The sequence below is a fragment of the Malaclemys terrapin genome, chromosome 10 (genome assembly GCF_027887155.1).
Source record: "Malaclemys terrapin pileata isolate rMalTer1 chromosome 10, rMalTer1.hap1, whole genome shotgun sequence".
NCBI lineage: Eukaryota > Metazoa > Chordata > Testudines > Emydidae > Malaclemys > Malaclemys terrapin.
Window position 1 is genome coordinate 25,590,477 of NC_071514.1, and position 24,708 is coordinate 25,615,184.

Consider the following 24,708-nt stretch of genomic DNA (forward strand, 5'->3'; position numbering starts at 1 on the left):
GCCTGGAGAAGAAAAGAGTGAACAGAAGAAAGGCCCAGGAGTCCCAGAAGGATAAGGAGAGGGAGGTGCACCAGGACAGAATAGGGCTTCTCAGACAGCAAACACAAATGCTGCAGACGGGGGCAGCAGGTTTGTATAATTTTTGGTGGTGCCCAGAATGGGTCTAAGTCCCCCATCCCCCGCACCCTGCCTTGTAAGCTGATATACGTTTTTTAAAATAATGTAAAAATGGACTGGAAACAGTAAACATTTAACAGTTTCCCTTTATTGCACAATAACACTATTGTAAGAATTTTTTTTTAACTAAGAATATCAACTTTATTAATACTCTTTTGAATACAGAAACAACCAAGCACTCTTGCGTCAATAGCCCTCAAAAGCAAATACTTTCTAAAATTAAAACAAATATAGCCCTTCTTTTGCGATGTTCTTCAGGAGGCAGCAAACACTTTTAGTCATTGTTTGATTCTTGCAATGAGGTCATCCAGGAGACTTGCAATGTCCAATTCAGAAGTAGAGTTCTTAGGAATGTGCAGAAATGCCAAGTGATTTAGATGTTCTTGGGCCATTGACGTTTGCAAATAATTTTTCAGTCAGCGCAGGCAACTGAATGATCACTCAGAGGTGCAGGTTGTAGCCGGAACTGTGCAGAATAATTTCAGGAGAATTGTAACTTCTGACACTATGTCACTCAAGCCTTTGTTTTGGTTTAGAAATTGCTTCACTTCGCTCACAGAATTAAGCTGGCAATTTCTTGATCTGCAAATATCACTCAACATTTCTAAATGAAAGCATAGCTCCTCCATGGGAGGGATAGCTCAGTGGTTTGAGCATTAGCCTGCTAAACCCAAGGTTGTGAGCTCAACCCTTGAGGGGGCCATTTACGGATCTGGGGCAAAAATCAGCACTTGGTCCTGCTAGTGAAGGCAGGGGGCTGGACTCAATGACCTTTCAGGGTCCCTTCCAGTTCTATGAGATAGGTATATCTCCATATATTTATGTTAATGTCACTATGGAAAGCTTCACTTATTGGGACAATGTCCTGTTTCGAGCCATTTGCTGCATCAGTTATAATCTTCTCCAATTTTATTGCGAATGTAAAGCTTTCTGTTGAAAACCTCTGTTCAATAGCAACTTTGTAAGCATCAATTATCCCAACATATATTTAATGAAAATACTCTTTGGGGTCACTGAAGGTGAAGCTATGTGCTTTGAGTAGTATATGTTATCAAGTATTAAAGATGAATTTATTCCCCCCCCCCAAAAAAAAGATTGTGTACCAAAAACAATGCCAAACATTACAATACTATTAAAAAACAATAAATTTTATTTAAAAAAATTAATTAATAGAATAGACTGGTAGCAATCTGTGGTTGCAAGCTTCCACACTGCAATCACCACTCATTTGTCAACGGTCAATACAGCTCTCACTCTGGTTCCCCTACACGGGAGGGCTGGCGCGAGTCTGGCACACAAATCCTGGAATGTGGCCTCTCTCTCTCCTCTGAAAGTTCTGCAGGTACTTCTCATCCTCCCAGACCTGCATTACGATGTGATCCCACCAATCAGTGCTTGTTTCTTGGGCCCAAGCGGCATTCCATCAACAAATCTGAATTGTTTTTCGCTATGTCCCTCAAAGAAATCATCATATCCAGTGTGGCTGAGCTACCTCCTGCAGAGCTGCAAATACCATTGTTGTCTTGTGTTTGCAGCGTTCATGACAATACTGCCTAGCTGTGCGGGCTCCAAGTTTCTGTGTCAGGGCAGGGAAGTGGGTGGCCTGGCCTAGGAGTTAGATGCAAACTAAGAGTCCAGGAGCCAATTACGAGGAATCAGCCTAGACTGGAACACCAGGAGATCAGAATCAAGAGACAAACCAGAGGGCAGAGATCAAGAGTCAGTCTGAGTCAGGATACAAGGTCAGGTTCGGGTGATGGAACTGGATGGCAGGAACCAGGAGGTAGTTACCCAGACTCTGGCTGAATCAGGACACCAGGATGTCAGGATCAGAAGGCAGGAACAGGTAAACAACCAGACCTGTAGTCCATGTCAAGTGAAGCCCAGTTGTACGAATAACTACTTGTCTCCTCCCGTGGCTTACACAGGGGCTGAGGCCCAATCAGGAGTCTTGGAGCTTTCCCAAACAAGAGCATAGGGATAGGACTTGTGCCCCAGTTGGGCTTCATGATCCCCAGTCCCAGCTGCTGCTTTTGAGCTGCTGGGTGGAAGACTGGATTGTGGTGACTCCCAAGACCCAGGTTCATGACCGGTAGGTCTTGACATTCTGACAGAGACGCTATAGCAAAAAGTGGGATTTAAAAAAAAAAAAGAAGAAGAAGAAAGACAAAAATTATGGGATAGGTATGGAATTATGGGATGGAGAAAGTTGCATGATGGAAACTTGACCTTTTGCTCCCAGCACCCCCTTGCACGACTCACGTGTGCCCCACGATGTATTCAAAAATTCCCCAAAAAACATTCCACCAGAGGGTGGAGCATGGCACAGTGGGATATCTACCCATGGTGCACTACACTTTGCATCAACACAAGCTCTCCTGTTGAGTACACGAAGTGCCGACACAAGCAGCCAAGCATGCATGCGCACGAGCGATATACTAATTGTGGCAGCTTTACACTGACATATCTTGCGTCGACCAAAGTTTGTAGTGTAAACATGGCCTCAGAAGCAGCTTTACCTTCTGCCATAAATTGGCTCTGAAAGGACCTTTGACAGTTTCACCTATCCATTTTCAGATGTCACCAGCCTCCACTGAACTGTGACTTGACTCGACTCTAGGGGCTCTCAAAAGATATGGTAATACAGCTAGCTGATGCCAGTTGTATTTTGGCTTTCAGCTTCAGTACAAAGCATCATCTCCGTAGCATACATCTGGGTGTACTCTACAGTTTCTTTGATGTAGTCAGTGAGAACTGAGAGAGTGAATGTTGAAAATCCTTGTTTGAAGTTGAGCAGTACAAGTAAAACCCACTTAAACTAGCAAGCACTGGGCTTGGGACCTTATCGCTCACTTCTTTTCAAATGAAAATTTTCACTCTAAGGGGAAAAAGAAAAATATGCAACCACCAAGAATAGCAAGTCTGTTTCTAACAAGGACTTAGCAGCAGCTACACATCTACACAGCTGCCTGGGGTTCCCTGGGTCCAGGCTGGAAGCTCCTGCAAGCTTGTGACCTTTTTGAGCACCTACTATTTTATCATGTAATTTAAATTTACAGACAGATCATTCCATGGCATTTGCAACCCCTCCTCCAAGCTCAGCCTGGAAAAGCCTCACGTGGTCTCTGTGGTCTCATGCTGACTCAGCGCCACGCACCAAATGCCTTTTCTTAATGGCTCCCCTCTCTGCTTGTTGCCCTCTTGGCATGTTGGTGGGCTTTGATATGCCCAGAAGCTTTTGTGCTTGCATGGAGGACAGGTTGAGTGAAAGCAGATGGGGGTGCAGGTGTCCAAATCAGAGATGGTAAAGATACTGGAGTCTTGCGTACTTTCCTTTGCAAAGGGCCTCCCCGCCTCCCTACACTATCCACAGTAAGGTTGACTCAGGATTTAGCTACACATTGCCTTAATTGACACCAACAGGGGTGTAAATTCTAACATGCACCAGCAGTTGCACACTAACTGGTCCACCTGGACTCTGCTGGCATGCACTAAACGTTCCCTAGTGTGCATTAATGCAGTACTATTTGAAACGGGACTACAAGAACACACACTAGAGAACTTTTAGTGCATGCCAGCAGAGTCCATATAGGCCAGTTAGTATGGGACATATTAGAACCCCTTAGAATTTACACCCCATCTAGTATGGACTAAGGCATCATGCTGACAAGCCCTCAGAATAAAGCACTTTTTCTGTGAGACCTACAATCTAAATATGCGCTTGAGATACAAAATTTAAATAACCTGGAACATAAAATAAATTAATGAAATAAAGGCCAATAAAGACACAAGACTTTACAGAAAGTTTGCCTGTATAGGTATGTCCAATTGCTTTCAGTTTTTAGGGGACTGCACTATATATTCTTTTGAACTATTTTTTTATTTCCTTGAAAGAAAAGTGCATGCCTCCTTGTAGCATGGCACAATGGGGCAGTGGCTCTGCCTCGGTTTCCCTCTCGCTCTTCCACTGCTCCACCCAGACTCCAACACCTTCTGGGTTGAGGCGATTTAGCCCTCCAGCTAGGTCATGTAATAGTTCCACCCCTTCCAGGGTACCCAAAGTCCAAAATAAACAGTAAGAAATGTAAAATCTTCCCTTCCCTCAGGGAGGACCAAATATGCAACAATCTACCCCAGTTCCTGGCCCAGCCAACCTTCTCTCTCCTAGTGAAAGCTCAAAATCCGTTCTCCTTCCCAGACAGGCATTTCTCTCTTTTTAGCTCCTCTCCCAGCCTGACACCTCTGAAGTGTCATGGGGTGGGGTTGACTGGGCCCCCTGCAGCCCATCAACCCTAGGGTTTGTATACCCATCACAGAAAGTATCAGCCAATACTACAGTGTGTATGAAACAAAAAAAATATGTAACACTTAACACATTTGCCAATCTGCGTCAATCTAGCTGAGTTTTCAGCACTCAATCTCTTCTATTCTAGTTCCTGAGGCTTCCTTTTCTAACTCATTGCTTGAGATCTTTAACATTTACCACACACCATCTACAGATCAAGTGGTTGCCCTCTACAGACAGTGAAGTAGTGATTAATAATTTACAGGAGGAAGATGGGAACTAAAGAACTTCTGATCAAAATTTACCAACTCTATCAGAAACTTAAATGAACAATTAGCTCCATTACATCAAATATTTGAATGATCTGATGCACTTATCTCAGATCATCACAGTGGCAGCAAGATTGCAGCAACAGGAATTTTACAGCAGAGCCCAGACAGAGCTAGAAATCAGTGCAGCAACATGTGCCATCTTTAATTTTCTTCTTGAAAGATTTTCTCATCAGTTGAAGCCGTGTAGCCATGTCTTTGCCCATTAAGCCCTTACTCAGGCAGATGGGAGTCTTGCCTGAGCAACGGCTGCAGGATTGCACTCTATGCACTAAATTAGTCTAGGATTTACACTGGTTTCTGATGGCATAGGCCCATGTAGAAAATACTTACTGGTGGAAAGAAGTTGCATCAACAAAACTCCTCTTTGCTGGATGGGTGTGTCAAACAGAATGGTGAGGGGACCTTATAAAGGGGATGCATTTATTCTGTGCATCCCCAGTGCCATACCATGCAGTCCCCAGCACATTTTAAAGCTGCATCTCCCTGGCGTAAACCTGAAGGGAGGCTCACAGAGAAAACATCACCTGCCCTCCCTCCCTGGTGTTAAAGCCTTCCAGGGCACAGGGGGCCTTGCTTATGATGGTTGGTGCAAACTGCACCTCCTAATGCCAGTGAGAGTGGATCTGTCCCTGTGAACCACCTCATAACAGGAATTAAACTGCAAGTTCTTAACCTTCCTGGGCTGCTACTATTTTATTTTGTAATTTAATTTTCATTTATTTTACCACTTTAAAGGCAAGATGAGTGTAGTCACTTCTATTTAATCACAAAATTCAAATCTCTTCCTAGACACCCAACTTATAAAACCATAAAGAGAAGTAAATATGTATAGAAAGGAAGAATTAGTGTACAGATAAAAGTGCATTGAAACTTGAAGAGGGAGGTAACACAAGTAAAATTTGTCTATGCTGGATTTGGGTAGATTCTGTGCTTCTGCCTTTAACATTTCAAACACTTGGAATCCAAACTATATTGTAATAAAACAGGCTAAAACCACCACATCATAGTTGAAGCAGAAATTCAGCATTTCTGTAAAACTACAAAGAAGAATTTCTGACTGATATTTACAGCAGGAATTTAAGTGTTAGGTTTATGATGCAACTCCTCAAAAGTCTCGTTAGCCTCTGATGGACATATGACCCCTCCATATTTTATAATATTAATGAATTTTCTTATCTGTGTGTATAAAGTGCTCATTGTGAACTCCAAACAACATCTGTCTTCACAGGTGGAGGATGGAAATAACAACTCATGAGTGACATAGACAAAAGTAGGTTTTGAGATGTCTTAATCCGCCCAAGAAGGGAGAAATGTCTTATCAGAACTAATGCTACTATTTATATGCCATTTCCCACGACATCCTACCCTGCGTCTAGTCTCCTTTTGATGCACGAGGGTAACTCAAAAATATTCATGGAAGCTAAATGTTTTTAAAAGAGAACAGATGCTTTAAAAGGAGAACAGATTACAAATATTTGATATTTTCCCAGATATTTCCTCACCATCCTTATTTTGTGAGGGGGAAAAAAACAACACACAAAGGCTTGTTGTAGCTACACAGAAAATCTGTTCAAGTTTCACACTACACAATCTGTAGATGATTATTTTTCTGGGCATCTGTAGCTTGGCACAGCATGGAAGCCAAGCAGATTTGTTGCTGAACCAGGCTATAAATTATTTAATAAGAAATATATTTAAGAATAACGCTTACGTTTTTCTCTTGTGCAGCAGCTGCTGTTGCCTTTGTTGCTGTGTGTATATGTAACTGACTGCTCGGTGATTGGTTAATTCAACATACTTGCACTATTGGTTATGTTTCTAGCCTACGTCACAACTTGAGTTGATGGTGAGATTTCAGAACTAGGTGTGTGCGTGTTCAGTAACTCCAGGCAAGCTAATACCACCACATTTTAACTCAGTCGGAGCAAGTGACTCTGCCAGACAGCGTTAATTAAGGTGATGTATATACACACTGCAGAGGAAATCTGGTCATAGCACTGCGCACCTTCTGTGAGATGAGTACTAAGCACCTTGCAGTTTACTGTAATCATTTGGAAGGCGAAACTGTTAATACCACATCATAATTCTTTATTCAAATTCATCTTCAAGGAATTGGGCCATGTTTTTTTGATTTGATTAATTTTTGGATTTTGGTTTTAAATACATTCAGAGCCAACTCTTGTCTGACTGCTCCCTTCCTCCAGTCCTCATCTCTTTTCTAGCTATATGGTAGCTTTGAGATCTAACTGAACACAAACGTGTGTTGGCTTGGTTACCAATTCTATGACCATTATGATATACAGGGAAACCTCGCTATAACGCGCACCGCGATAATGAGAATTCGGATATAGCGCGATCATAAGGTGGTTCCCGCCGCCCCAAGCGCTTAAAAAAAAAAAAAAAAAAACACGGCCGGAGCGCCGCCGAAGGACAAAAAAAAACAAAAACAAAAAAAAGGAACGTGCCTTCCCCACTGCCTCTTCCCCCTTATCCCTGCTTCTCCTTTTGGCAGGAAGAGCCATTCTCCTCCCCAGCTGCTCCTCACTCTTCCTCTGCCCCTTGCACATCTCCCCTGCTCTCTGCCCAAGAGAAATTGACCGGCTTGAAACTGACTGGCTTTAAATGGTAAAATTTTCGTAACCCTGCTATACCGCGACCCCGCATTTATCGCGATCAAATTTTTTGGACCCCAATCATTGCGTTATAGCGGGGTTTCACTGTACTGCAACCTGTTGGAAACAGGCTTACTGCATGAGGGCTCATTCTCTGTGACAGACACAATATTTCATGTATTATTCCAGAGGGGATCATTTAGTGGACTAAAATCTTAGTTTTGAAATATCTACAATTCCATGAATTACTTGTTCAAACCCCAGTAAGGTCGATTCAGCCCTTCATCCTCCTGATGCAGATAAAGTGACTTTCATGCAGTTGACTTTGTGTGATGTGGTCTTTTGGTTGACCAGCCTTACCCAATATATTGTCTGGGCTTTAAGATCTCTTAGCACTTTGAAGTTATGGTTTACTTCCATCTGCTTGACCAAAACTCCCCCGTTTGCACTGCTGTGCAATGTGTTGGGCACTGGTTAGTTGCCACCATCTTGCATGTAAGAAATCACTGCATTTCAGTGGTGATGTATGTACACAGTTTGCAAAAAGTAATTTGGGCCTTTTTTGCATGAAAGGAACAATATAAATTTACTGCAAGATATTATTAGTGTTCTGTACACAAATCCTCTTTTTCTATCATAATATAAATAATATTAATTTAAGTCCTTATTTTTTAAAAAGTTTCTTAACTTTAGATTTATTTAATCTGCAGTTTAAAATTATGATCTTACTTTCAAAAGTGCAAATACTGAATACAGTAGCAGTTGCATCACTGTAGTTAGTGCATCCTCAGACATTATGTTAATGCATAGGAACTGGTCTTATTTGCATTTATTACCAGGAATACGTACTAAGGCACTGAGACATACAACACAGACATATATGTGTCAGTGGAATAATGTATGACTTGCCCAGTCTCTGAGCTAAGTAAACTCTGATCACTAATTTTGACATGTTTTAATTAAATGCATTTTTAGGTTCCAAACCTGTAACTGGCTCCACCTGAACACAGGAGGAGAGTCTCAGGAAGCAGGGCCTTTCTGTGTATACTGCACTCTAATTTTAGCAAGTTTAATATCCAGATTATTATTTATGTTTCATTTTATAAAAACATTAACAATGTCCTTCCTCAAAGTCTGAAACTGCAGAAAAAAAAGATTTTTCACTTCTTTATTGTTCTGCACAGATGGTGAAATCCTAGCCCTACAAAGTCAATGGCAAAAATTCCCACTGACTTCAGTAGGCCCAGAATTTCATCCACAGTTCCTCTCATTTAAACCTCATAGTCAACATAAACAATGTCAGATTTTAAGTTCTAACCTCCACCATATTTAACTATACTTTAGTCAAGGCAGTTCAAGCCTCTGCTTATAAAGGAAGCAATTGTAGCATCTGGTTAAATATCTGTACTGTGTACACTACTCTTTATGCATTGCTACAACTAGATGTATGGATTCAATTTAGCAGCACTCACTTGTACTCATCATAAACTTCCTGTTTGGGAAGGGACGTCTCTGGGTGCTCCTCCAAGGTATTCCGAATCCAAGAAAATGCATGCATTTGCTGCGCACGGCTTGATGACATCGAGATCTGATCGCTAAGTGAAAACAGAAATAGATCTGATGAAGACAATGTACTCTATAGCTCCTCTTCAATTAGTAGAGTTAAGTGTTCAAATGGGCTGAAAAGATTCACATGGAAAGAAATCATGGACAAACAGGAGTTCCTGTGCAGGCACCCCGTAAGCGCAATTCTTAAAATTTACTCCATCATGTCTCATCTATGAGCTGTTTTTGCTGAATAACAGTAGGCATAAACAAAAACAGAACTTTGATCATTCCTTACAAAGCCATTCATACAACATCTATTCATGTATGCATCCGCAGAACCGCAGTTTCAATATAGAGTAGGGGGGGTGGGAGGGAGAAAGGGCCACTTCAGACAGGTTCAAATACCATACCTCCTATGTTGTCCAAGCCACTGCACCTCTCCTCCACTATATGTACCATGTCTCCCTGATATCTTGTTGGGCTGGTCTTCCCAATGCACCCCCATTTTATATGAGCATAAGGAGCTTTCATGCCCCTTACTATTGTATAAATCAGGGTCAGGATATGACATATAATGAAAACAACATTAAAGAAAGGACAATTTACTGCATTCCTGAAATAGGTTTCTGTGAGTCCAGTGTAGCAATGGGCAAACTGATGGGAAAGCTGTATGCAAGGTAACCCATCAGTCAAGCAGAATGGAACCACTGAGTATAAAGAACTGTAGCACCTTCTGGATCTCTAATGTGGTTCCCCTAATTGATGCTTTAGACTTTGTACGGTCTGCACTGGGGACATACAGAATGAAGAACTTCATGTAGCCCATCATACTTAAAAGGTTATGGTCATCCCTCATATTTCCCAAATGCATTTTACAATTTGCCTCAAACTTCCCAGAAATGTCTGTCCTGGCATAAGTTCCTGCCTATACACTTTCATGTGGATTGGTTATGTTTTGGTGAAGTTAAAAATTAAGGCAAGATTCTTCCTTAAATTATGGAGACAATGGAGTCTCTTCATAATTAAAAAAAACATGAGTACTCAAAATATGGGAAATTTCAATCAGCTCTAATAAAAAACACTTGTTCTGGATATCGGTATGAGGGGGAAATGGTTAATTATTACAAGTGTGAGATGTGGAGTTATTTCAGAGATGGCAAGGACCTAAATGAACAAATACTGTCAGACCTACCATGAAGTAATAAAATATTACTATAGGAAAGAATGATTAAGTGCTATATTATACCCCCATTATATAAAAATTGAGGCAACAGTCAGACCTGGTCCATAATCAGATTCCCAACCAAAAGCACTTCCTCATAAACAGCCTACCATGCAAAGCTTATATTGTCAGATTTGTTATTATGCATCAAGGGGTCCCAAAGTTCAGATTTACTGAAGAACTAGTTCTCTGAAAATAAACAAACATTACTGTGTCCAGAAACAGTTGATAAATGTGTGTTTGATGGGGAAAAAAAAATCTCATGGGAACTATACCAATATTAATATTAAACACCCACACCCACACACCTTTTCTCTCCATTGCTGGGACCGGAAGGCAGTTGAAGGTAGAGGTAGAGTTTCTCTAGGTCTGTAAACTTCTCAACTTCTTGCTAGAAAACAAGGTTTTTTAAAAAAGCAAATGGTAAATGAACAGCATGACGGGTTGTAAAAAAAACCAAACACACATTTTCAAAATGATCCCAAATAAAACAACACGCAACGTTTGGCAATGTGAAAGCATTAGACTGCAAGCTCTTTGGGGCAGGGACCACCCTTTTGTTCTGTGTTTGTACAACAGGATCCTGGTCCATGACTGGGACACCTAGAGACATTACGGTAAGGCAAATAATAATAAATATTAATTATGATCACCACTTAAAACGAAAGTGAACATTGGAATATTTGCCTGTTTTTAACTGTAAAGGAAAAAGTTAATCCTGGTAACCAGAAACAGTTTTCCCAGCCAAAAAACACTGTAATGAAAAGAAGTTTAAATTGAAACCTTTCATTATGATTTCCTAGACTTGGAGGAACACCCTAAGACCAAAGCATTCAACACCCTAAGACCAAAGCATCAAATAATGGCTCTTCTGTAATACAGCACGATTGTTGGACTGACCATACAACTGTATCAATGGTCAAACAGCAAGCCCTAAAGAAGGCTTTTTGGAAAGTCAATGTAAGTGGCTGTCACAGAGTGATTACATCGATATTGATGGCCAGATTCTGAGCTGCTGTACATCATTGTACCTCCACTGACTTCAACAGAGCTATGCCCATTCCTATCACCTAAGGATCTGGCTCAAAGCCTTGAAATCAGTGGTTCTCAACCTATTTACCACTGTGGGCCGCATATGCAGCTCTCTATGTGTTATGTGGGCTGCATCCACACAATCTATATATACTACCTGTATGGCCCTGAGGATATCACATGGGCCACAGCTACGTGCTGATTGGGTTGCCGGTTGAGAACCACTGCTTTAAATCATTGAAGGTGGTGAAAAACAAAACAAACACAGCAGGCACATGCACACCCGAGCAGCAGATGCATGACGCAGTGTTATCATGAAGGAACAAGGCTTTGGGTGATCCCAGAGCAGTAAATTGGATCTGAAATATTAGCAAAGTCAATTTTGGTAACCTGGGTAACATATCCAAGCATAGAGCACAGACGAATAAACCAGACTTCCCACAGCCAGGAGCAAATAGTTTCCTTCAGGAAAGTACCAAAGATAAGGTGAACTTATGTTATTTAAATTATAATGTTTATATAAAAATTTACACTTCATTTGTTTTAACACTAATTTGAGAAGACTATTGCTAAAGTAAAACTAGTTCATGCATAAGCAACATTGAGTAAATATGAGCAATTATTTTTTAACATAAAACAATGCTATCTGGAATGTGATTAATTCATCTCTCCTTGACCGTTATTTCACTTTTAAAATTGCTCAACTAAAAGAGAAAACCCAGGCATCTGCTTATTAAGTCTAAGAGTGAATGAAACCAAGGAAGAAAGCAACTAATCAGAACTTCAATTTAATTTCAAAGCAGGGTGTCCCCTAATTCAATCAAGGCAGAGAGGAGTCTTGTCAGGTGGCCAAGAGGTCAACACCTCTGAAAAACTATGAAGGGGGATGTACTATAAAGTGAATTATTATGTTAATATTTATTTTGCTTTGTAATTAGTGTATAACTAGCAGCATCACAGTGTAAAACAAAACAAACAATTCTGAGAATGATACAACAAACAACATATATAAAGTCTCTTGAGAGGACTGAGCCACTAAGTAATGAGAAAATATATTCTGAGGAAAGAAAGAACTAGACAAAAATTTGTCTGGGGGAGGTGAGACCAGAGAATCAAAGAGCTTTCTAATCCTAAATGGCTAAGACTGGCTAAGACCACACTGTCAAGTATCAGGGGGTAGCCGTGTTAGTCTGTATCTACAAAAACAACAAGGAGTCTGGTGGCACCTTAAAGACTAACAGATTTATAAGCTTTCGTGGGTAAAATGCATCTGAAGAAGTGAGGTTTTTACCCACGAAAGCTTATGCCCAAATAAATCTGTTAGTCTTTAAGGTGCCACCAGACTCCTTGTTGTTAAGACCACAGGCCAGTATCCAGAAAGGGCATGCTGGGAAAATAGCTCCTATAATAGGGCAGTGGTAAGACCATGCAGTGGTAAGAACTAAGAAAGTCCAGGCAGAGACAAAGAAAAGGGCTCTGGTAAAGAGACAGAAGATGGCTTCTATGTTAGGGTCTAGAATTTTTTCCCCTCGTTCGTACAAGTGACTCCCCCACTATACAGAAGCAGGAAAAATATGCCTGGCAAGCAAATTAAATGGGAGGCTCCAGTATGTATTTACATAGAGAGTCATCTACCCTGATCTGTTCCTGGGTGGAGCTGTGTCTCACTCCTTCAATTTCAGACAGATCCAGAACTGCACTTGCCTAGGATCGTGTTCTCTCTCTCTTTTTTTTTTTTTGTTTTGTTCCAACAGCCACTGTAGGTTTGAGCAAAAGTCAATCGTGAGTTGTAAGGAACCAAAAGATGAGAACTGCTGATACATGCAGGGTTGTAGTTCCTGTAAGGGTTTTTAGTGAAATAAAGAGCAGCAAAGCTTGAGTGATTTCCTGTTGCCAAACCTGGAGGTGGAATCATAGCCCACTTTTTTTCTGGCTTTTTGGTGAGGATGGGTTGAAGGATTTGAGCACTGCTGCAGGCTTTTTAGGATGCTATATGCTTTGGGAGTATACTCTTAACATTTAGCCTTAAGTTTTGAATCTTTTTTTTAAATAACTTAGTTCCAGGATCAGTTCATCTCAAATCTGGAAAAAGGAAATATGCTACCAGCAAGCCACCGGAGTGGCCCCGCTGATTTTTTTTTTTTTTTAAATTAAAAGAACGTAGATCCCAAACTACAGCTGGTAAAAACAGTAATGAAACGTGCATATAATGGCAGATTTGCTATAAAACTTGTCAGACTTCATTAGAATACATATTCATTCATGATTGATTGACTCTATAGTTTGCTCTTCTACTCTCGTCATTGAATCTTGGCCAAATTCAGTCCGTGGCAGAGTAGATTCATCTGATTTATAATCCTGCTCCTTAGTAACACAACCCTGACAGTGGGGGTGAGGGAGAAGGAAGGATTACTAATAATGAAGAGTTCATCCAAACAGCAGTTACTATTTTAAAAATGGATGTTTTTAAAAATAACTAGCTGCAAGTAAACAAAACTGACATGCAGCGTCTCAGGATGGAAAAGTCACTTGTATAAACTACATTGCTGATGCTATGCATTCTAACATGAGCCATTCAAAATTCATGCAGGAATGAACTTGCCTTGTATTAAGTCGGTAAAACACAGAACTTACTATGACTTATAAGAAGAGCTTTGTGCTCACATTGAAACATTGCCATTTTTGACTCTTCCTACCAGTTTTCACACCTTATATGTTTCAACAAAAAAGTGTGAGGTTTCTAAAATGTCTCTGCGGCAAAGCTTGAAACACACCTGACACTACCAGTCTAGCTTCCCTTGTCTTAAAAGTCCTTTCTGGAGTAGTGAAAGATCATACAACCTTTCAACATGGTAAAATTATTCATTTTTACTCAGAAGTATTACATCAAAGCTCTGAACAAACACTAACACACAGATAACTCTTGCAGAAAACATCAAGGATACTAAAAATCAGCAGCAAATTATATCTGTGAACTGCAAGATAATTCTATGCCAACGGATTTTTCCCCCATCTACTTTTTTCAGTGTCCTTTAACTCCTTTTGTAAAATTATCTGACCAGAAAAGACTCACAAACGTGAAGTATAATACAGAAACAGCATGTCTGACCCACTTCAAGCTCTTAGAATATAGCTGAATGGCTAAAGAGAGGTTTTTAATTTATCTCTTCACATAGTAAATCCTGCAAAGAAACAGTTCTAGAATTTCTTGAGCTTTAACCTCTTCTCCAGTCCATGGAGATCATCCAGAAGCAGGTTCAGATTTCATCACGTTTATATTACCAATCAGATCAGCATTTTAGCAGGCTTCAGGTGTACATTCAGAGCCAAGATTTCATGACAATTATTAGAACACCTTGAGGTCAGTGAAGTGACAGCACAGACGAATTTGCTCTGAACCTACTCAAAACACCACAATAAAGTGGTTTTTACTAAAGTTGTGTTTTCACTAAGAAAAAATGTTAGCAGTTCAAAATAAAACCTAGACTCCCCCATAGCAAAGTAGAGTTAAAGACTATGGGGGAGCCGTACCTCACCTTGATCTGCTAATTCATGTAAAAACTTCCAACTGCCCCTTCTTCACCATACCTTTTTTCCTGCTGAAGAGAAAGCCTTCAGCTACACAAGATTTCCATTTTAAAAACTACTCTCCCTCCTCCCTCAACACAGAACCAAATTTGAATCCGCACCAGCACTGACCAAAACTGTTACCATCTGAAGCTGTCTGGTGGCCTCTAGTTAATTTACTGGTAGTCTCAGTCCAACTACAGATGCCAATATTTGGAGGAGGGGACAGTCACTATCATAATACAGTAAAATACTGGATAACTGAAAGTCCCTTTCTCCCCTACAGGATAATAGCTATGTAGAACAGGACTGAAGCACTTCAGTGGTAGGAGAGGGTTTGTACTACTGCTGCCCATGCTCAAACTCCTCTGTAGATTAGGGACTTCAGTGATCATTGCCATCAATCCAGTACCTCTCACTAGCACTGAATTCCTTTTAAAAGACAAGGGGTAGGGCCAAGAACCTTAACCTTCTTGCTAAGTGATCAAACTGTGAGCCACATAATCAGGTTCAGGAGTTCATTTAGTATGTGGCAACATAAATATAACAAGCAATGTCACACTAAGTGAGCACCTACTTCTAGACTTGTTTACTACAGTTTAAAAGATGTTGCAATAAATCTTTAATGGATGTTTACCCCACAATTCTTGCTAATTATCCCTTCTGGTTTGCACAGCACAGAATGATTTTCTTATGATCTTCCAAAAACTGACTTAATCTGTCAGGATGCAAACAGTGCAGCAAGACACACACAGACACACAAAAGGATAAATAACTATATGAAGTTATTACTGTTATCCTCTGTCCTCCTAAACTTAAATTGTTGCATCTGGTCTTAAATTAGGTGGTCCCTGCCCCCAGCAGCTTAGTCTTCCAGCATGTTTGTACCGTGCCCCGCACACTGGAGCTGTGTGTCTGGCTAGGATTATGTGCTACCATAATACAAATGCTGAAAAATAGTAAATAATGTGAGTCTCTACTTACAATGAAAATGTGTTTGCTAGAAACCTTAAGGCAAAACCTAACTGGACAAGATGAAATTGATATGAAGGTGGCAGTAGCATCTTCTCACAGCATACATGACTAAGGAAGAAAGACTTCTTGTAAATTCAACAGAGGGTCCTGTGGCACCTTTGAGACTAACAGAAGTATTGGGAGCATAAGCTTTCGTGGGTAAGAACCTCACTTCTTCAGATGCCAACTTGTAAATTCAGTTACCTGAATCAAGGTAAACTGCTAAAAGGTGGTTTTTCCTCCAAAGGGCTTGTTCTTATGTTCTCTATTGCAGTCAGCAATTAAAGTGCTATGACAAAATGGCACTGCCCTTGAACACTCCTTGGTGTTGTTATTAAAGAAACTGAAAAGATAAAGGATACGGATCTGTTGTAACTGCATGCCTCATGGGACTATGCACTCAAATGGTGCCAAGAAGTCTGCAAGTCTCTTGAGGAAGCACAGACCATGAAAACTACACGTAAGGCTGAACACTTAAGTGGACTGGACAGACCTGCCCACAAGCTTGGTTCTTTGGAAGTAGAGGGGTGTAGGGGAGAAGAGATCTGGCCGTGTCTAAATGTCCAGATCACATGGAGTCAGTTGCTGATAATCATATAAATCTGTTCATAGTAAGGCTCGGTCTACACTTTAAACTGATATTGGCATAGCTACGTCAGTGAGGGGTGTGGAAAAAACATAGCTATGGTGACATAGGCTCCTCAGTGCAGACATAGCTGAAATGTGAGATCAGTAAATACGGCAGACAGCCTTTGTCCCCCAGAGGGCAGAGAGGAGAATGGGCTTGCAGAGAGAAGTTCCTAACACAAACTTTCCCATAAGGATTTTTAAAAGGCAACGATGTTCTAATTTCATTGGGCTTGGGAATTCTCAGACTCTCACACAACGGTTTACAGCTTTCAATAGCAAGAACAGATCTCCTAGCTGAGTTTCCGTGTTGTGGTTGGTGTAATTCACCACTTCTATTTCCTGTAACCTATTCTGATTCCAGCCTTCTGAACAATGCTATGCTGTATTTATAACTGACTGCACTACATTAAGTATGTATCCTGTCTCAAAGGTAAATTACCCAAGAGAGAACCATTCAATTATGGATGGAGATCTGATACCATTAGCAGGACAGACAGGGAAGCATTTGAAATGCAAGGTCAGAGCATACAGAAACCCTTGAGATATTCTAAATCAAGTTGTGGAGATTGTTCTTTAGCATTACAGGCTAAAGCTCTATCTAGGAAAATGGCTAAATGGTCCAACTGACCAAAATAATCCAAAAGCCCATCCAACAAGCGACGGGAAACATTTAGTGTACGTCCACACTGCAAAAAAACAAAAAACAAACAAAAAAAACCCACAACAGCAAATTTCGGAGTCCAAGTCTACAGACTTGGGCCCTGAGACTTGCTGCCCAGATTTTTATTCCCCCGCCCTCCAAATGTTGACTACCCTTGGTGGCTGCTAGACAAGCCGATGATCTGCACTTAAAAATTCTAAATCCAAGACTATTAGTATGAAACCTGTTTCCAACTAGGGTTACCATTCGTCCGGATTTACCCGGACATGTCCTCCTTTTTGTGTTAAAAATAGCGTCCGGGGGGGAATTTGTAAATCACTAAAAATGTCCGGGATTTCCCCCCCATGCAGAGCGAGGCGCGGCTGGGAGGGCTGCAGGAAAGTCAGCCGCTCGCATGGGGCTCTGGCAGCCAGAGCCCTTCCCCCGCAGCTTGCCGGGCTGGACTCCGGAGCAGCTGTAGAGTTCCTCCTCCCCCGCTCCCTCCCTGCATTCTGAGCCGGCCGGCCTGCTGGGCCGTTTGCATCGGGCCTCGGCAGCTCCTCCTCCCCTGCAGCCCAGCACCCCGCTCCGGCAGCACTGTGCAGGGGCAGGGACCGGGTTGTGTGTTGCGCTGGGGAGCGCAGCCACATGTCCGGCTCCGCACAGAGCCAAACACCATGTTCTGAAAGCGGCAGGGTAAGGGGGCCAGGGGGCAGGAGAAGGGGCAGGGAGATTTTGGAGGGGGCAGTCAAGAGACGGGGGGGGGGTCGGGAGTTTGGGGGGGGGCTTTGTGGGGGGGTGGAGAAGGTTTTGGGCAGTCAGGGTCCTGGGGGGCAGTTTGGGGGGGGTCTTAGGAGGGGGCAGTTAGGGGACAAGGAACAGGGAGGCTTAGGTAGGGGGTGGGGTTCTGGAGGGCAGTTTGGAGCAGGGGTCCCAGGAGGGGGCAGTCAGGGGACAAGGAGCGGGGGAGGGGGTGTTTGGGAGTTCTGGGGGGGGCTGTCAGGGGGCAGGAGTGGGGAGAGGGATTGGAGCAGTCAGGGGACAGGGAGCAGAGGGGTTTAGATGCGTCGGGAGTTCTGGGGGGGCTGTCAGGGGGTGGAGAGTGGTTGGATGGGGCATGGGAGTCCCAGGGGTCTGTCTGGGGGTGGGGGTGTGGATAAGGGTTGGGGTAATCAGGGTACAGGTAGGGGGTAGGGTCCTAGGAGGCTAGTTAGGATGGGGGGAGGGTCTCAGGAGGGGGCAGTCAGGGGACAAGAGGCAGGGAGGCTTAGGTAGGGGGTGGAGTCCTGGGGGGCAGTTAGGGGCAGGGATCCCAGGAGGGAGCAGTCAGGGGACAAGAAATGGGGGGAGGGTTGGGGGTTCTGAGGGGGGCGGGAAGTGGGAGGGGCGGGGCTAGGGCAGGATGGGGGGGGGGGGGGGCTCCTCCAGTCCTCTTTTTTGCTTGCTGAAATATGGTAACCCTATTTCCAACTCTAACACAATTTTCTTGTAAATGCACAGAATGCAAACGATTTGCTCCTATATTCTTCTTCTGGTGCTGCTTAAGCAGTTCTGCCCTATACTGCACTGTGAAAAGAGTTAATTATATTTGCTTCTACCTGCTGCAACTTGCCTTCGTGCCATTGACCACCCCTATCAGGGTCCTCTGCTCAAGGATGATCGTCAACCTACTTTAGAGGCAATACGGGGAGCAATTGCCATTGATGACATTAAGGAAGAAGGAGGCAGGAGGCCACTTTCATCCTCAGGCTGAATATCGAATGTACCCAAGAATCCCTTTAAGTGTAGGCAAGACTGGATCAGAAGCTGGTCCTTGAAAGGACATGGATACAAAAATATAGCTTAGTTTAAAGAAATATCATTTAGCTACCATAAATTAGGGTAACTTTATTCTCAGAAAAAATACTTTGGAAATCCAAATTATCCTTTGACAACTCGCCTTCAAAGTGTTCCTAGCGTGCTCAGCTATATGGCTACACAGATACTATATGAAGGTAGCTAGAGGGCAGCTTGAGCCATAACTTTATTAAATACTCATTTCTGGGTGAAATTCCATGACCTCTTATGCAGGGGGTCAGACTAAGTGATCATAATGCTCTTTTTTAGCCCTCAAATCTATAAAAATGGTTGCTTCCTGGCTTAAACATAGGTGCAAGATCACAGTATTAAGGGAGTGGGATTTACGCTGATTTAGAGCATAAACTGTTTCTGATTTAGGGTATGTCTATACAGCAATAAAAAATCCAAGGCACAGCCATGGCAAGCCCGGATCAGGTGACTCAGGCTCGTTGGGGGTGGGGTTGGGGCCAGGGCCGGGGCCGGGGCCTAAAAATTGCAGAGTAGACATTCAGGCTCGGGTGGAACCCAGGCTTCAACCCGAGCATCTATACTGCTAATTTTACCACCCCCACCATCCTGAGCCCCGCCAGCCCGAGTCAATTGACCCTGGCTCTGATACTTGGTGCCATGGTTTTTTTTTATTGCTGTGTATACATACCCTTAGAGCCCTAATTGACTTGGCATCTGTCTTCCTAAGATGGCTCTCCCCGTGAAATACTACTTCAATTGCAGTCAGCGCAGACATTCTAGGCAGAACTCCTTGTGTATGGAAGGGAAGGAGCTGATCAGAGGACATACTTTGAGGACTCTAACTTCAGAAATACACCCTTCAGCCCAAAGCAGTCAAGGCCTATAAGGCATACGGCAAAGCTGCTCTCTGGGCGAATGTTAGAGATCTTGACAATGGTGTGGAATTCTTTACGGAGGGGTATGGATTAGTTTTTTCAGGAGTGACACAGGGTGGAGAAGGTTGTATTTATGGATGGCCTGTATCTGTGCAGATATCTAGTATGCTATCAGGATGGATAAAAGTCGATATATTTAAATTAATTTTTTTCATTTAAATTAAATACAGCTTTGTTTATTAAAACTAAACCTATTTAAAATACATTTGAAACTGATAACCTATGTTAAGGCATAAAATTATTGTATCAGAATAATTTAAAATAAATACACAAAATATTAAGTAGTACATATTTGCTGCCAAGTTTTAAAGAAAGCTAAACCCTGAACTGGTGGATGTCATTGACTAAGCACCTGGAATCAGAGTCTGTTGAAGTGCTAAACCTGCTTTTGGTAGCAGTAGCCTCCTTCTGCAGGTGCAGTGATTATTTTCTTCATTTCAGTTTATTCAGCTAACTCAAAGTTAAAAACCATTTGGAAGTTAAAAAAGCAGGAAAGTTTGTTTTCCTCTTCCAAAACTAAGGGCTTGTCTACACTGGCAATTTACAGCACTGCAACTTTCTCGCTCACGGGTGTGAAAAAACACCCCCCTAAGCGCAGCAAGTTTCAGTGCTATAAAGCGCCAGTGTAGACAGTGCACCAGCGCTGGTAGCTACACCCCTTGTGGAGGTGGCTGTTTTAGAGCGCTGGGAGAGTTCGCTCCCAGCGCTGCGCCACGACCACACAAGGTACGCGTTGCCAGTGTAGACTAGCCCTAAGTGTGAGAGTTTGAGAATTCTAGTTCTAAAATCCTGAAGGACACAGTAGCCAGAAATAATTGATTCAATTCACTAACTACAATTCACTAAATTATTAAACTACTGTTAGTTTTAAATGCAAAATTTGTTTTGGTACATTTTTCTTATATTTCCAGCATATTGAAGGTAGGTTTATACAATTAAAAATATTAAATACTATTTTTGTACATTTTTAATTGCATTTCAATTTCCATCCAAATAGAACTTTACACAAATCACAAGTAAAAAATGTATCATCTAGTTAATAAGAAATGCATCATCCACCATTTTCTAACATAATAAAAAATGTTAACATTAAGCATCTGATAAATGTAACTTAAGCTATACAATTGGTTTAGTAAATATGTATAAGATACATAGTGTATACTCCTAGTTACCAAAAAGAAGCACCAATTTAACACAAAGACTATATTTAGTTGGAAAGCAACACATTTTCATCGTTACTAACCAATGAGTATCAACCTTTTTTTAGGAAAATAACTAAACAGTATAATAGCAATACGCAATTAAAAGTGATGATTTAAAACAATGTTTCCAGTGTACTAATTTAAATCATTAGTAAAATCAGTGATTTAAACTGCTTTGATTTAAAATCAATCCACCCTGCTTGCTATGGCAATTTTTGGATTAGTTTGACTCTTATCTTTTAGGGCTCAATGAGCTTAGAACAGGCAATCTTTGTCTATCCTGAAGCTTAAACACGTACAAGAATCTTATAAAATCATAATGTACATTGTGATAGCACTTAGGAGTCCCAGTCCCTATTGTGCTAAGCACTATACAAACACACAACCAAAATATGGTATCTGCCCCAAAGACCTTGCAAAGGATGACATACTGAAATTAATCAAGCCACTGTAATAAATCAAATGTAACTGTACAATCCCTGCTGGTAAAAGGGCCTGATCCTGTGAAGTACATAGTACCTTATGAGGCTAATTGGAGTAGAAGACTCTCAGCTCCTAGCAGGATCAGGCCTAAAGATAGCAAATGTCCCTGTAAAACACTGATTTCCCCCCCCCCCCCACCCAGTGCATTCAATAACTCCTGTGAAAGCAACAGTGCAAAATATCCCTTACTGCTGTGGCAATATGCAGTAGTTTTCAACCTGAGGTCCACAGACCCCAGGCGGTCCACCTACTATGTCTAAGATTTCCAAAAGAGTCCGCTAAGATTTCCAAAGAGGTCCACACCTCCATTTGAAATTTTTTAGGGGTCCACAAATGATAAAAGTTTAAAAACCACTGATCTAGCCTGATTGATTAGCCCTACAGATGAAATTATTGGACAGTATGGGCATCATCCAGTGATATTACTAGCCAGGGCATCATCAATCTGTACCAATCTTGAGGCTGGCTTGTGTGATGTGGGCACGTATCCACTGAGAACTGAACTGAAATCACTAAATTCACTTCTCATAGGCCACTGAACAGCTGACAGATGGTAACTACCTTATGTCACTACCCCAGGTTAATTTTTCCAATGGTGCATAGTGATGAAGGGCTCCATAATCACTGCCAATTCCCATTGGCCATCCATAGTGGTCTTAGAACACTTTTTAATATTTGGAAAACCTTAAAGTTCTACTTACCAAAATGCAGTCCACCTTAGATTGTACAGTTTTGCTAGGGGAGAAAAGAAGAGAGAAGTCTCAGGTTAATCTGTACAGCAACGAAATAAAATGTTTCATAATAGAATTTCCAACTGCTGTTATGCTGAGAAGCTACAAGCTTAATTCCTGGCTATTTAGCAAGAATACTCATCCTGTAACTTTCTAGAAGAAACATTTTCCAGAAATAGTTGTTATTTAAAACACATGTGTTTTTTCTAACAAGGGTTATAAGTTTAATGCAATCTCATGCTGCAACTGGGAAACTCTATTCGGAGTTACTGAGTGGCTACCACTTCCACAAAGTGGCATTGATAGATTCTCATTATTTCTTGGGATTGGGCTCTGGCATGGTATTAAGTGTTTTTGCAACTGGTAATTGCTTCAGATTCTTTTGATTTGTCCACCTATAAAAATAATTTAATTAAATCTTATTAGACATATGAATTTCTGGTTATCTTGAACAGCTTCTACAGTCAACCACAGCTGCTTTTCTATTGACAACTTAGTGTTTCCAATAAATAATCTAATCAATTTAATATTACTACCTTTCAGCTGGCTACAGGAAGATGAGTGACGGAAAAAGTAATGAGAATCACATCACAAGTAATTTCACTTAACATCAGCTGGGCGAACCAGTCAATTGACTGCCTATTGTTTGACCAGGGCCAAATACTGTCAAATATTCCAGCAAGAGTGCCCTAGGGTAGACAGCAGTGATGGTGTGATTGAACCATGGTGCCATTCTTTCATTTTTTTAGAACACGGTTTTTTTAGAACATTTTTTAATTCACATTTTTCGGAATTAAAATCTTTTGGGGGGGGGGGCATGATTAGGCATAAGTAAGGCTACTTTTAGTCACAGGTATGTTTAGTAAAAGTCATGGACCGTAAACAAAAGTTCACGGCCCATGACCTGTCCATAACTTTCACTACATACCCTTAACTAAAACATGGGCCGGGGGGCTGCGGGTGCTCGGGGTGGGGGTGGTCTGGGGGCACCGTGGGTGTTGGCGGGGGTGGCCTGGGACCCCTGCTGGTGCTGGAGGGGGAGGGTTAGCAGGGCTAGCAGGCTCCCTACCTGGCTCTGACTTGCATATTCCTGCAACTCCTAGGGGGAGGGGCAGCCGGGGGGCTACTCCTGCCACAAGTGCCAGCTCCGCATCTCCCATTGGCTGGGAACCTGCGGGTGCGGGCACCACACGGAGCTCCTTGGCCCCTCCGCCCAGGTAAGTGCCCCACACCGCAACTCCTTGCCCCAGCCCTGAGCCCCCTCCAATATACCCAAACTGCTGCTGGCCCAGGGGCTGCCAGAGCCAGCACTGGCCACTGCAGAAGTCACAGTGGTCACGGAAAGTCATGGAATCTGTGACTTCCGTGATAGACACACAGCCTTAGGCATAAGTATTTATCCAAGCCTAAGCCTACTGGAGAACATAAAGTCTACAAATTTACATCGGCACAGCTGCACTGCTGTAGCACGTCTGGTGAAGACACTCTAAGCCGATGGGAGATCTCTCTCCCATTGGCTTAATAACGCCACCTCTGTGAGAGGTAGTAGCTACGTTGGCGGGAGAAGCTCTCCTACCAACATAGCGCTGTCTACCTGGGGTTAAATTTGGTGAATTTTTCACACCACTGAGCGATGTCATGATACCAAAGTATGTATGTAGTATAGCCCAAGCCTTACTCTTAGTTACTGAATTAGTCTTTTCAGATATTTGACCATTTTTGACAATATCTGACCTGTCAATTGACTAGTTACTTCTAGAACGATCAAATGCCTAACCCTAAGTAAATATGCCCCAAAAAATACACTGTGGGGAATCTAGTCTACTTTATCCCCTAAGTGGCTCTAACACTTCCAAATAAAGTGATTACTTCATGCACTTAGTCTTACTTTGTAGCCTATGGAAAGCAGTGGGATATTTACCATTGGCATCAATGAAAGCAGGCACAGGCCTCTAAGATACAACACTAGATACTTAATTACTTGAAAAGTAATAAACAAGTACTAAACTAAAAGTTTCAAAATTCAGAGAACAACTTTGCTCCCACTGGAGGGCATGAATTAAACCCTAACTCCAAAGCTCGTTAGCTCAGCTTGGCAGGAACAAGACCTACTGTGATCAGACTTATTTTCCTCACATGCAGGTGCCAGGGCAGCAAAGAATGGCTAGAGAAGGCAACTACTAGAGATAATTTAAGTCAGCAGTAAGAAATAAGAAACCAAAAATAGAAAATGGCTCTGTGATGGGTTCGATCACAGAGACCCCCTGGGGACTGTCACCTGACGTGCTGGAATTACCTCTGAGCCCATTTTCCCTGCCATTTTGGGACTTCCAGAACCCTGCCTTGTTGAGCCAGACATGCTAGCCCGCTGCAACACAGACCCAGGCCTGGTCCACACCCCCAAAGCTGCAGACTTTAACTAAAAACTGCTCAGCAGATTACCTATCTCCAGCACTCAGACACCCAGCTCCCAATGGGATCCAAACCCC

The 24,708-nt window shown here is 42.1% G+C and overlaps 1 protein-coding gene across 1 annotated transcript in view; it reads right to left on the bottom strand.

Annotated features, from left to right (window-relative positions):
- Nucleotides 1-24,708, bottom strand: part of RFX7 (regulatory factor X7) — a 103,964-nt gene that overhangs the window by 35,352 nt on the left and 43,904 nt on the right. Inside the window, exons 2-4 of the mRNA XM_054042070.1 lie at nucleotides 22,190-22,223; nucleotides 10,485-10,567; nucleotides 8,879-9,001 (exon numbers count right to left, since the gene is read on the bottom strand). Of these exons, the coding sequence (XP_053898045.1) occupies nucleotides 8,879-9,001; nucleotides 10,485-10,567; nucleotides 22,190-22,223 (240 nt within the window). The remainder of the gene's footprint in view (nucleotides 1-8,878; nucleotides 9,002-10,484; nucleotides 10,568-22,189; nucleotides 22,224-24,708) is intronic.